The sequence below is a fragment of the Pundamilia nyererei genome, unplaced genomic scaffold (genome assembly GCF_000239375.1).
Source record: "Pundamilia nyererei isolate P.nyererei 1_Seehausen unplaced genomic scaffold, PunNye1.0 scaffold00174, whole genome shotgun sequence".
NCBI classification, from domain to species: Eukaryota; Metazoa; Chordata; class Actinopteri; order Cichliformes; family Cichlidae; genus Pundamilia; species Pundamilia nyererei.
In genome coordinates, this window is record NW_005187575.1 from 508,626 (window position 1) to 523,161 (window position 14,536).

General features: G+C 41.2%; 1 protein-coding gene across 2 annotated transcripts in view; it reads right to left on the reverse strand.

The window, feature by feature from the left end:
• The window catches only part of cdk19 (cyclin dependent kinase 19), a 73,757-nt gene that overhangs the window by 10,171 nt on the left and 49,050 nt on the right, over positions 1–14,536 (reverse strand). For both annotated transcript variants that reach the window (XM_013914146.1, XM_005746184.2), the window contains exons 3-9: positions 13,672–13,782; positions 13,211–13,351; positions 4,470–4,527; positions 2,228–2,359; positions 720–863; positions 562–631; positions 399–471 (exon numbers count right to left, since the gene is read on the reverse strand). In XM_013914146.1, coding sequence (XP_013769600.1) covers positions 399–471; positions 562–631; positions 720–863; positions 2,228–2,359; positions 4,470–4,527; positions 13,211–13,351; positions 13,672–13,782 — 729 coding nt within the window. The remainder of the gene's footprint in view (positions 1–398; positions 472–561; positions 632–719; positions 864–2,227; positions 2,360–4,469; positions 4,528–13,210; positions 13,352–13,671; positions 13,783–14,536) is intronic.

Sequence of the window (14,536 nt, forward strand, 5' to 3'; positions counted from 1 at the left end):
CACACACACACACACACACACACACACACACACACACACACACACACACCTGATCAGTGTACGATAGGAAAATACAAAAAGGTGGGGGCTTCCTGATTAGTGGCCTTTCAAAGTAAGACGATTTTATTAAGTAGTAATAGTATTAGTATACGTGTTTACATAGTTATACTGTGTGCACCTGCACCTCATTTGGGGAATAACAGCCCAGTCGATGACCATTTAAAGTTTATTACTTTTAAGGTGAGTTTAATGGTTAATTAGTTAGCAGTTACAGTTAGGTTTGGTCACCAGGAAATGGACATAATGCCTCTAAAGTAACTGAACTAAGATATATGTGTGTGTGTGTGTGTGTGTGTGTGTGTGTGTGTGTGTGTGTGTGTGTGTGTGTGTGCACTTACCAACAAGAACACCTTGCTGTCTGGTTTCACTTTATGCTTCTCCATGTATTTGATTAAGCTGCTGTTTGCATACCTGTTGGATGACAAATGACAGCATATGTGATATTTCATTTACAAGTCTACAAGCTCCCCGATTATAGAGGTCATTAGAGCGGCCACCCACGTCGTCCTCCTGAAGTCTTTTTGCAGTGTGGGGTACTCTGGCATCTTCCTGATGTCTTCCCAGTCTTTATCTGCGAAAGACACAAGCACGTGACTAAGTTAACACTTTTATCGATACACTAAACAATCTCTTGTATATGTGTGTGTGTGTGTGCAGACCTGCAGGGAAACCCATGACACTAAATATCCTGTCCAGCTGGTCGTGATGGAATGGGTTACTGGTCTTGATGTCTTCCTGGCGACAGTGAAAGATGGGCTCCGATGTTAGCAGCTCCGCAAAGATGCAGCCAATCGCCCAGATGTCTGGGGCACGCACACATGTAAACAGACAACACTTAGTCTCAGTATTGTGGAGATACACTAGCTACAATGGCTAAATCTTCCTGGATTACAGGAAGTCATTTTTTTCTGCTGGAATATTGATGTTAGTGTTACTGCTTAACTACCTGCATTGAAAATGCTACGTCCAGATGAACAGAATCAACCTTTTGGGATGATGTGACGTATTTATTTTTCTGTATAATGTTTATAATGTAGATTCTGCATTTCTCTGTAAGCGTGACCTACCTAAACAAAATTTCTTACCAATTCTGTTTTTTCCCTCATTATTAGAACTGACAGCATACACAACTGAAACTAAACAACTGTATGTTGCACAATTTTCTCTCACTGAAACAACTGAAAATGAAGTGTCCTGCTAATGGAAAGAGGTGCAAAAATGTAATGAACACAGGCTGCTGTATGCTCAGCTCTACCTGGCATGTTACCTTTCCAAACAAAAGAAAAAGAAATGTCAGTTACACGCATCATTTTTCCAGTATGTTTATAACTTCACCAGATAACCAAATATCGACAGTTTTCTCTTTTTCACTCATCGTCATAATTTTAGCCACGTTGCCTGAAATTAGAAAATGTCAGCTGGATGATTTAAGCATCTGTCTTTTCGTTGCAAACATTTTCATGGTGGTCGCTATTTCGGAGAACTTTTACACTCACGGTGAGGATCCTCCACAGTGGTTGTGACACAGTGGAGTGCATCTATTTGCTTGCGCTGCCCTGCACGTTTTGTGCATGCGTGAAATGGGCCGCCTCATAATCGGACACACGTGAGGCTGACCGGCCAGTCACCACACAGGGCGGAGAAAGCTGGAAAATCAGCTGATTCTATACTCTGGCCAGCTGATTGGTGCATGTCTGGGTTTTTTTTGTTTTTTTGTCCATTTCCTTGTTGTACTGCATTATTTATTATGTATTTTCAAAGCCCAACTAGGAAGAGTTGTTGGCTCCTCTTTTAAACTTGTTTGAATTAAATGTTCTGTTTTTGTATGTCAAGACACTTACATGTTACGTGATGTGAATACAATGCAATGGTGAGTCATTGCTAACAGCCTAAGTCGACTTCCATTCAATGGACTGACGTGGGAAGATGTAAGATACTGAGATTATAATGGAACATGTGCTCCACGATTGATTTATTCTGATGATGTCCATGGATCACATGAGTACTTTGAACTTATCAGCTGTGCATGTAAACCAAGAGACCCTGCTTCTAAAATCACAGCTAATTCTGTCAACTAACACAAACCTGATGCAGTTAAGCAAACAGCCAGGGATCAAAGTCCTGCCTTGGTGCAGAGCATTACGTTTTTTTCATCTGTGTGACTCACCAATAGCTTTGGTGTAGTGCCGGGCCCCCAGCAGCAGCTCCGGGGCCCTGTACCAGAACGTCACTACCACGGGGTCAAGGTCCGCCAGCGGCTTCAGCGGAGAGTTGAAGAGTCTGGCGAAACCCATGTCAGCTACAGAAGGTGCGAAAGAAGATAGACGCAGTTAGCAAACAAAGGCATTATCAGATAGAGATACAAATGCATGTTCAAGGCTGCTGTCAGAGCCACGGGTTCTAGACAGAACCTCGGGCGTCTCTCACACCGCAACTAAATATGAAACATCCACAACTCTAAAGCTGAACAAGGCAGGCTTTTAATGTCAACGGTAATGTGCTAAAACGGTAATGTGAGAAATAGAGCAATTTCCCACTGTTAAAAAAGTACCTTAACAGAAAACATAAAAGTTACACATAAATATTTAACTCTGCCTCATTCTAGTAAAGATTAACAGGAAACTGGCACAAACAGATTCTCTTCCTGTGTCTTTCTAACAGACAGCAGAATACGGTACAGCTCCCCTAGAACCTGGTCAGTGGTCTGTGTATGGCTTTTAAATAGCCAGTCACAAACACACACCAGTGGCTGCAAAGATTACACGTTTTCCTGCTGTTGCTGCTGTCATCTTGGATTGTGGAGTTGGGATTGGAAGGACTGCTATTGCAAATTGGAATTCCGACTTCCCACTTCGAATGGAGCACACCATTAAGCAAGATATGCTTCACTACCACCATGAGTGAGCAGTGTCCTTGGCTTATCAATCAAATGTGGTTAGTTTCAAAACACCAGCATTCTGTTGGTTTGAGTTACATCAGAGAAAACTTACAGTAAGGATAATCAAGCACCACAATAATGAGTGCACTGAGTAATATGGAACGTAAATCCATCCTTATCAAATTAGTCGTGTTTTGATGGCAACAGCATGAGAAGAAGAAAATGTGACACTGTGTAGCTCAAATACAAATGACAGACTAAAGTCAGCCTATTCTGAATCAGCTTTATTTCCACTGGTGAAGTGGGGGACATGACCCCTCCACATTTTACATTCACCTCTGTAGCTGCCACTAAACCTGAGCAATCACCAAGAGCAAGAGTTCTGGGGGTTTTTTCAAGTCACATTTCTGGGATCTACAGAAGTGCGATTATAGTCTTATATGGATACCACATATGGGTAGTCTTATTGTGCCAACTTCTATATGCGCAGTAAATAAATATGCTAATATTGGACAATGCTAATTGGACATTTCACTGTTTTTTTAATGACTTTAAAGATGCATTATACTGATCATAGAACTGATCACAGACTGTATGTATAAGATGGAGGTAGCATCTGAGTCTGAAAATGGAAAGCCTATACAGAAATCCTTTAAATCTGCATTCTTTGTAATGGCCAGTAGGGGGCAACTGGTTGGTTGTATAAAGAAGTTGATGGGAAAACACTTCTCGGCTGACCTCAGTAAACTCTGAGGTCATAGAATGAGTGAGATGAGATCATGATGAATAATGTGCTCAGTTTCAGATTCAGGTCTTACTGAATATAATTAAAATGTTAATTAGAATTAAAAGTAAAACTTGTCACTGACACTGTTCTTGGATGAGCCTTGTACAGAGTTTTGCATTTGCCTACTAATGATACTAATGATGATGATGATTCATAATGAAACGTTCACAGAAAATACAACACTGACTGTAAAGCAATATCTACAGGAACAACTAAGGCTGAAAAAGTTGTTCGCTTAACCAACATGCATTCAAATACAATTATAATGAATGTGATTTCTGATACTTAGTTCACATTCTCCTAAAAAATGAATGAATGAAAGTTGGAAATGAATAAAATGAACATCCTGCTCCATGTAACTATTAAGATATTAAACATATTTATTAAACCACAGCAGCCTTGTGGCGTTCATTCAAGTAAAACTTTTACCAGCACCAGTTGCAAAGACTCTGGCTGCACTGGAACAACACTCTATGCTATTACTGGGAGTACGGGGTTTAAAAATAGATGCCAGCAATGCAGCATTACCCTTCAACACTCCCCTGGCCAGCTGGCTTATGCAACAGGACTGATCTGAGCTTCCTGTCAGCCTCTCTGGACAAGGTTAAACGTTGTAGCTATCAGACAATCAAACACGTCAACAACCTAATTGATCCACTTTCGTGCTGACACAAGTACCTAAAGGTTGTGTAAGTTTCAAATCAGTCAAGCAGTTTAAATGATGTTTTTTTAAATCTACTTTACCAATTTTAACTCTTCCTCGTTCGGGGCCTTCCCCCATCACCAGGATGTTAGCTGGTTTCTGTGGGAGAAAGAGACAGAACATTACGAGGTGTTGCGTATACTAAAAATCACTCTGTTTTTAACTTGGAAGTACAATAAATGTAAATGGTTCTAACACACAGTTGGACTGATAATACGTTCAGAATACCCGTGGTATTACAGTATCAGTGGTTCCCTTTGCAGAAACATGTTGAGTGGTTATTGACTGTCCTGTTTTTGTAATGAAGCACACAACCACATGACTATGTCAGTGAGCCTTTTTCCGGGAGTGCACTTAAGCCAAGTGATCATGCACCCAGGAATGGAGTCAAACACGCTCAAGCAGCTGGGTGTGTTCATCTGGTTTCCAGAGAGAAACTGGAACCACACAAGTTCCAAGAAGTAAAAGCTTTGTTAGCCAACCAAGCTGACTGCCGCCACTTATGTGGACACAAGCCATAGCCCAGCACATGCTGTGGCTTTTCAAATCACCCAATTGATATTGGTATTTAAAATCCTATATTAGTTGTTAGGCTGAGTACATTTCACAATAACAGGAGAACAGGTTGAGTTCTTTTTTGTTTTTAGGTCCAAGCCTTAAAAAACATCCTAGACCAACGATGTTAGGTAGTTCAGAAGCATTCATTTAGATGATGTTTAACCACCGTTTAACCACAAATGTTAAATTTCAGAACTGTGAGTCACTCACAAAAGTGCTGCAAGGTTCACTTTGGCAAAGAACAAATCATAAACAAATTAAATTAAAATACAATGAACAGGTGAGGAGAACTAAAACACGTGACGTGAAGTTTTTCACAGATATAGTCGTTTGATCCAAAACTGATTAGTCCTTCTCCTGACCACTTTCAAGTGATGAAATACTGCAAACTGAACAAGAACACTGACTTCCTTTTTTAGATTTATTTTTGCCTTTGTTGATAGGGCAGCACAGAGAGTATTCCATTCAGTTTTATATATATATCTGGCGCCAAATCCCAACAACAGTCACCACAAGGCACCTTATATTGTAAGGTAAAGACCCTACAATGATACAGAGAGAGCCCAGAGAAAGCACTTGGGCAAAAGTGGGAAAAAAGTATTTTTGTAAAGATGTTATTACTAAAGGCTACTAGAGTAGCTTTGCATGATTCACTGCTCGGAATAATCCCTAGTCATCTTATACTGGGCCTTGGTGCAGCCCTTCAGTTCATTCTCTGCTTGAAATAAGCTGATCTAGCCTAACTTTCTTTAAGGCTACACTCACTTTAAGCAACTTACTCACTTGTTGGCAAGTGGGCCTTCTGTGGGGGGCAACAAGTGCCATGTGCCACTGTTGATCATATTAGGGATATCCCCTCTATGATGTCACACAGTGCCAAGCATCTCCCAAACAGAAAATTAGGAGGCTGTTGGCTCACACACATTCAGACGTCAACATGTGAAACTGGTCCACTGTGTAAACAGTATATAGCTGGGATGGGAAATAGAGAAAGATTAACCTATTACATTTTCACTTAGTAAATATAACAGTAGTTACTGCAGCACAGCAAACTAGACGCTCAACGTTGACATTTAATTAACAAATTGTTAATTTTATAGTGTTCACTGGATTTTTCTGAGCCTGTTGGCTGACGGCGGTTGCTTACTCCCCCAGCTGAAAATTAGATGGATCAGAGTGGAATTAGGAGGCCCCTAAAGCTGAATGGCCACCAATGCATACAACACCCTTCAGAGTCACAGGATGCAATGCTAAAATGAGTAATTAAAACAGCTTTGAATGCTGTTATCTGCGTTTTCCTCTTCAGAAAGGAATGTGGAGCATGAAGAAGTGTGGTTCAGGCTTTTGCCACAGGGCTCGCGGCACAGCATCTAGGACGCAACACATGAAGGCCGATGTATTTTTCTCACTGCTCTTCAGACCATTCGCTAACTCAACTTCTTGCATATAATTTGCAGTTGTAAGCACAGTGGTTTTAAGTCTCTGAATTACCAGAGGATATAAAATGCATCGGAAAACCTCTGTACGTTTTCTCAGAGGGCAAAAAATATCAGTGGGCCCATGTTTTTGAAGTTTACCTTGTCGTGCAGTAGGATGCAGTAATGCTTGTTGTCAAACTGTCTCCCTGGGTGTTTGAGTGAATGTGAACCCTCTGGCTTGGCAGACTCAGATCTGACTGGCAAACGTATTTTGTTGCCATAGAAACAGCACTAATAATGAGATCTGCTATTCATGCCCACAACATGACACCCCCACGATCGGCAAACACAAAGACAAGCGTCTCTTCAAAGGCCCGAGGAGTTCAGCCCCTCTTTCAAATTCTAAACAGACCTAAGTGAATTAATATGCCTAGCCTGAACGTACTCTTTTTTCTTTTTTTTACCTCTTGAATGTTCTGTAAAAAGACCTGAGTGAGTGCCAGTGCCTTCAAAATGCAAAGTGAGCATGCAAAAATGAAGTTTGATGTAAATAAGTTCACGTGTCTAATGGAAGGAAAAGCTGAAAAGTAGAAACATGAGTGCAAGAGGGACTGTTTCAAAGAGCAGCAGACCACAGTGATATAAGGAGATGTAATAAATTGATTGAAATATGCACCAAAGTTAGTGAAGCATGCACCAAATTCCTTTTCACACCCCCCATATTAAGATTTCCCTTCAAATGCAGCCAGTGAAATTAATCAGTTCCATTTGGACAGTTTCATAAATGGATCGGGAGCCAGGGGAAAATAAACACTCTCCGCCCCACAGAGGATCTGTAAACCCAGTCCTTAGGGACGTGGCCCTCTTTTACAAAATCATTTACATCTTTGTATCAAAAAGTAGGCCACTTCAGGAGCCAAACTTACACACTTACGTAACAGAGTGGGCAAGCTGATAAACAAGCTGAAGCGAAAGGTGACAGCCTACAGGACTCATCAACGACCAACTGTCCAGATAATGAAGCCCCTTTGAGCTATTAGTGCAGTATGCAGTAGTATTAAAGCATGCTTCATCCTTTCACGCAGCCAGTTGGTTGGTTCAACTCTCGTTCTGCTTTTCCTCAAGTAGCTGCTGTTTGTTTACAGTGTGTGGAGTGAGAGTACTCAACCCCTAGGAGCAGTGCTTGGCAACAGCGGGGAGGAAGAAGTCTCATTTAGCCAGAAGGGACCTCTGGCACAACCAGGGTTAGGGAGCACCAGGCAACCGTTTCGAATAGTTGTAGGGTGACGCAAAATACAAGGGGGAGGAAAAAAAGCACTGTATTAATACCAATGCTGCTACAATGAGATATTACTCAAGCTGACAAATCACCTGCAAACAGAGTGAATTAATAACACGCAGACTGCTGAAGCAAGGCAGCGATTAAATCTGTCATGAAAATATGAGGAAATTTGTTTGGTGATAAGGCATTAAGGCTGAACTTGGAGAATTCAAGCCTGACTCATGTTATCATTTACATCTAGACCACTGAGATAAGAGGAAATGCACGCCTGTCCAGGAAAACATTCAGGTCATCTAATTTTAAAAAAAGAACTTGACCCTTGAAAGTGAGCTTTATTAAAATGGTGATTAACCCCAGTCCAGTAACAACGCAACGTGAAGGGAAACCAGATGATCCGACGAGGATGTTTCTGGGATTTTGATTAAAAGAGGCCTTCAGTATAAAAAAAATTCCAGGAGTAATGTTAAAACTGAAAACACAGCTGAAACTGGGCTACAAACAGAACACTTCATGGTCCGGCTGTACCAAATGTCATATTTAACCAACATTGCTTTAAGTTTTTGTTATATCCCTGTTGCCACAAGTCCTTTCCCCTTATGTCTTATCCTTTCCTCCTCCACTGAGATGGGACTAAGATGTGAGGACAGGAGTTGAGGATGTACAAGATTAGAAAAAGGGGGTAAAAACAACTAAGAACTACTGGAAACCACAGAGACCAGAACACACAAAAGGAAATAATTGGTGTAGAGTTCTTAAGCTGAAAGTGCATCTGACCTACAGCAGACATTTGTTTAATCAGTGTGCATTCAACGAATAAGTCCTACCAATAGGAATCACCAATCAGACAGTCATGAAGCTCCTGTTTTAAAGAAATATGATCAGAAATGATCTTATGTTTGGATCATTTCCATCATATTTCAATACAGCAGAGCTAATTGCATGCTACTAGCAGCCCAGATATTTTGAAAATTCAGATCTGGCTCTAGTCAAACTCTCTTGCTTTTGGACACTTCTTAAAATCTTAAAAAGGTAAAACAACAATACCTTTCCATTATTAAAGAGTTTATATATGACACATAAACTGCAGAAATAAATTAGTTTTAGTGCAAAACACAGATGCTGTGTACAGATTACATTGTTTTACTCGTGTCAGTGGATTAAATACCTCTTGGTAATAATAGAAGTAAATAGGTTAATATTAACAATTATAATCTGAATGAGACACCAGATTAGTATTGAACTCATCTATGCAAAACTGAATGAAAACTAAAGCAAACTTCTCAGTGCAAGCACACACGGTTCACTTTCCCACTTTAGACACTGAAAAAAAAATGTGGTTGTGTAGAATTCCACGCTTTGCATGATGAGTTTCTTACAGCCACCCACCCAGTAATATGCATGTAGTATAGCACTGCTGGTTACTATAACAGATGACCTTCAGTAATACCCTAACACACACCACCCCTCTCTTAAGTGATTATTGGTACAGTCCATGGAAATGCATGCCTTTTGCTTTGGCCTGCAGAGTCAGGTTCTTGAATCAGCTATCTGTGCAGAGCGGTGGGCTTGACATCATCTTACATAAGACGGCAAGCACCTCTGATTGGGGGGGGGCGCGACGACAGAGGAGTAACTGCAAGAGTAAATGGGGGATGGGCTTTGTGACAGTGCAATGCACAGCACATGGATGCTTTCCAGAGAGTCAGAGCATGCTACACTCAAGCACAAAGACATGCTTATGCAACAGCAGAACTACTGCAGCTGTTAAAGATACAGTGGGCAGGAAAACCGTTCCCTGTGTGGCACAATACATGTCTGCTCCTCCCCTCGCATGTATTCACAATACAGCTCATGGGAAGACTTTCACATCTACTTAGACAGCAGTAAGAGGCCTTGGGTAGATTTTTCCATAACGTAGCATCATGTTTGCTACGAGCAGTCTCTCTAATTTCAGTTGTTATTTCTCATGCCCGCGCAGAGACCCGACACAGAGCCAGGCACCTGCACAAAAGACGCTAATCTCACCGATGACAAGAGACAAGAATGAAATTTACGAGTGAGGTTATGTGGCAACAATGGCAGGAAGCCCTGGCAGAGAGACAGCAAAATAACGGCTGCAGCGAAAATAATCGAGGGGCCGGAAATGTTGGTGTGTAGATAAGACTGGTGTGACCTTAACAGAGCCAAAACATCCACACAGCTACTGTAAGAGAATTCATATTGTGTATATTATGAACTTTGGTGCTTAAGGTTTCCACAAATTTACAAAGTGCTACAAAATAAAAGTCTGTACGAAACATCCTGACACGTTATTTTAAGAGCCTGTCTTTTACTGAAGACATGTTTCAGGCTCACAGAGTCAACATTAATGTTACTACTAACACTTGTGTTTTTCCTACTATGGCAACTGCTGTGAGCAACAGAGACTACTAAAGCCATGCTGGCACACTGTGAGTGCATGATTTGATGGAGGGTTGCTAGTTCACACACACTACAGCACAGCGTATACTCGGCAGCTCTAACTGGTTGTTTCACCTTGTTTTATTTCTTGCTGCAGGCCTAATCAAGGGAACAAATAACGAAAACAATTGTAGTTTGCTGGTCTAACACCTGATTTATGCTTCAGCAGTAAGTCTACGCCGTAATCTACAACGTAAGCTGATGTGCACCCTCATCAGGTTGTAGCACAACATTAGGTCGACGCAGCCCGCAGCTACTGTGATTGTCCTGTTCAGCAGTGTCGATTCTTCCTGTGCACTTCCAGCTACTTTTTCACTGCAGTGTTTTAATTTATCAGTAACAGAATAATAATTATCATCTCAGTAAAAGGAATTATAAGGTTATCGGTTCTTAGACTGTCACTACAATCAGCTGTGTCTCCAGCAGGAAAAAAGTGGCACAGTTTACATTACTTTTATTTTTATTACACTATAGAATGAGAGTGCGATGGCAAAGTGGAGACTGCTCCAGGACAGAAACAACTGCTAACACCTTGCACCTGCACAGACAGCATGCTAACACTAAGCTAGCCAAGAGCCCAGAGTGGTGTTAAAGCTGAGTAAATGCTGACCCCAGCCCAGCACTGCGATAAAGTGAGCTGTCATTTGTGGCGAAATCAGCCACTGCTGAACTTCAAAAGGTAACAAACTGAAGCCTGTAGCCTCCATTTCTACCTGTTCATGTTTCTAAAATAGAATCACTGTGGTGATCGCTTTAAAGTGCTGGTTTTCATCTTCGCTCTGTGCTGTCGGCTTTGTTTTCATACCTAAATTCTAAGAAAAAAGATCATGATTCTACTTACGGTATATAGGTAGATGAGGTGTTGGTGTGTGGGGCTGTAGCCTGTAGGTTTATATTGTTAAAGAGAGGGAAGAGAAATACCTCCAACATCCACAAACATTTCACCACGAAGCATGTAATGATTTGCATGAGTGTAACGTCACTGACATGCTGCTTAGAGATGGTGGCAACTCGCAAAGTGGAGCCAATGAGAATTGATAAGTGATATTGACAATCGAATCGGAATTGCTAAATTCCTATCAATTCCCATCCCTCCTTGTAAGGAGGAATTTAATACTACCGTGTTTTGTATTTTATCTAAATGGTCTGTTTCATAGGATTCACACAAAGAATCCTGAATTTTGTTGGAGTTGTTTGTTGTTGTTTTCTTTTCTTTCTTTCTTTTTTTTACCCCAGGGTCTTGTTTTTAAGGTGTGATTTATCTGACAACTGAGGCAAAGGCCACTGTATACAACATAACAGCAAATATGGCATGTTTCTGTTGAGTGAAGTGAGGGTGTGCAGGATTAATGCCGGACTAAGCAAACAGATGATGAAGTCAACTAGAGCAGAGGCTATGGATAGCTATAACCCTCAGCAAAGACACTATTCATAGATTTAATCCTGACTGGTAAAAAGGTTGGCCCGAACAAAAAGAAACATCAAAGGAGAAAAAAGCATGAATGAGGACAACAAACAGCTGCTGCAGTGGACAGTTTACAGCTTACATGCTGGGACCTTCTCATCATAAGTGCACATGAGTACGTCAGTGGCCTGTCTACAGTACAAACACATGTGAGGAGCCATAACATGACTGGCTGAGAACACAAACATTTATGGTCTCGTCACTGACGCATTTACAGCATCCAAACTGTAGAAACTTTTATAGACACCTTGTGGATCACCAACAGACTGAAATACCTACTTGATCCGTTCAGGTTTGCATAATGTGCTGTCAAGACACCACATGACTACAAAGGATCATTTGGGATTACGTAAGAGTTGACAACCGGACATAAAGAAAACGGAACCCATAGACAGATGCTTGAACTGTTTGGGAGCTCTGCCCTTTGACTTCTGAACCTGATTTATCTAAAGCCAAAAGCTTAGCTAACTTTCGCTTAAACAGTGTAATCTCAGTGAGCCAGTCTTACCAGAGCATTATCTGGAAAAAGGACTCAGTGCAGCCCATCTGACGTCAAAGCAGCAATGGCAGTAATCAAATCAAAGTTTCACCACATAATCTGCTGTTTGGTTAATTATACTTTTTCATCCACAAGCAAAAGTGCACATGGTCCTCAGTGGTGAGTGACAGATGCAGGGAGGCAGAGAGAGGCAGGGGAGATGCACTTACAGATGGGCTGTGGGAGTTTGCAGTGCTGAGTCATATGTTGGAAATTGTTCCAGTTCTGCTTTTTCTTTCTTTAACATGTGACAGATCTGTTTTCTCAGAAGGTGCCTGGAGCCACGTTGACTGGTTCTTTTCGGTGGTACTAGCATAACAAAATTGTATCTCCAAACAGACTGTCTGAAATCAGGTAATATACACAGCGACCTCCCTTCAACCAAAGCCCTGTGGGAAAAGCGAGGAGAACAGAGTCTCACAGGAACCACGTGTGTGTTGGAACCAGGTTAAAGGGTAGACGGGAGTCAGAAAGCACTCAGAGTTCAGGTCATTGTGCTTCTTCCAACAAATAAAATCATCATAACACATCACACGAAGACATAACAACGAAAGGCAGTGAAATAACACAGCTCTGCTCGGTGGAATCGTTCCGTGGGAACGAGTTCTGTGAGCAGTAGATATAGTAGAGTATAGTAAAATATCCGAACCTTCAGATAAGAAGTTCGGATATTTTCTCCCTAAATTTTCATTCCTAACAGTAAGATAGTGACACTATTTTATTTTCATTTCCTAATTGTTATCTAACACCTGTTACAGGAAGGTTTTACTTCCAGTATCAGTGGATTTTTAGCTTTTCAAACTGCTTAGCTTTAGTAGTTTGAACAGTTTGAGTTGGTTTTTTCATTTATAAAAATACGTGGTGGTGGTGGTGGGGCTCTTTGTTGTTTCACATAAAAGAAGGAAGTATGTTATTATATTTAACTTCATACCTAGCGTTTCCTTTCAGTTTCTCAATTTTAATAACCTTGGTTAATCACAATGCCTTTGGAAACATATGTATGGAGTGGGTAAGTGTCTGTAAAGGGAAATGAGAGCACTGAAGCTAATATAGCCACTCACCAGATCCCTGTGGAGCACCCAGTTGGCATGGAGGTAATGGATCCCATCCAGGATCTGATACAAGAGAGACTTCACCATCCCTCGGGGCAGCTGCATAGGCTTCTTATTGGCCTTGGAGGCGCGGTGGAACTTGATGATGTGCTGTGAAGCAAAGAAAGGGTTTGCCTCACTTATGCATGCCTCATCAGATGGAATAAACACAATATCTACAAAACCACCTCCAGTTGTCTCCTTCTCATACTTTCCCCAGAGCACCAAAAATATGGGTGAACAAATAAAACATTTGTAACAATCCAGAGACACTGCGGCTGCTGTTTATACACAATATTAACGGTTTATGGCACAGTGCTGAATCTTAATGTAAACATCATTAGGTAACCGTTTCTGTAGCACGAGGTTTTCTGTCATTCATTAATCATATGAACAGCTCTTGCTAGCAGTAATGGCGCAGAGAGACTCACCCACAAGTCGTGTTCGGCGTAGTCAAAGAGGAGCCAGACCTTTCTGTCACTGTGGGACAGGAACACTTTCTGGAGGGCGATCACATTTGGGTGTTTCAGTTCTCGTAACAGCTGGAACACACAGTGGAAAGGTCTGATTAATGTTTGATGTCAGGTTTGTGCATCACATATGCTCATCTGATAACGATGTAACAAGTGGCGAAAAGCACAAAATCAAGAAATAAGAGCTGTCGTGACAGAAAAAAATGTTAACTTTTGCATCTTCAAGAAAACAGCAAAAAGGAGCCGGAGGAATAAAAGTAAAATGGTAGACAAGAACAAAGTGTCGCCTGTCCTCACACACCTTAAATAATCTTGAATTGCCCCCAAAAAAGACAAGGGATGATGGGTAATTACATTATCGTGCCCTTTAGACAGGCCCACGGGGGTGTTTCAGTCAGCGAATAGACTGAATTCAAACGTGACTCTCACCTACAGGGTGAATTACTCATTAGTGCATGCTAACATAACTGTTTTTGTCATTCACCTCCATCACAAACAGAGAATAAAGTATTCAGATGCACACAGTGGCTGACCTGAAACCAAAAGGTAAATATCAAGGAAATGTACTGGGGAGTAAGACTAAACACTATGAGAACACATTTCCGCCATAAGTAGTTTTTTTTTTTGTTTTTTTTTTTTTAATCAAGCACCTAAAAGGAGGTACAGCTTCAGCCCTCTAATTCACACTCCAAGAGTAACTAAGGCTGAGGCTAAAATACTTCACGGCTTTCAAACTGGGTCATACACTCACAGGGAAAAGCTCTAATTTCACAGAGAAACCACTAACACAAATCCACAGTTACACTGCTTTCTGAATAGGACT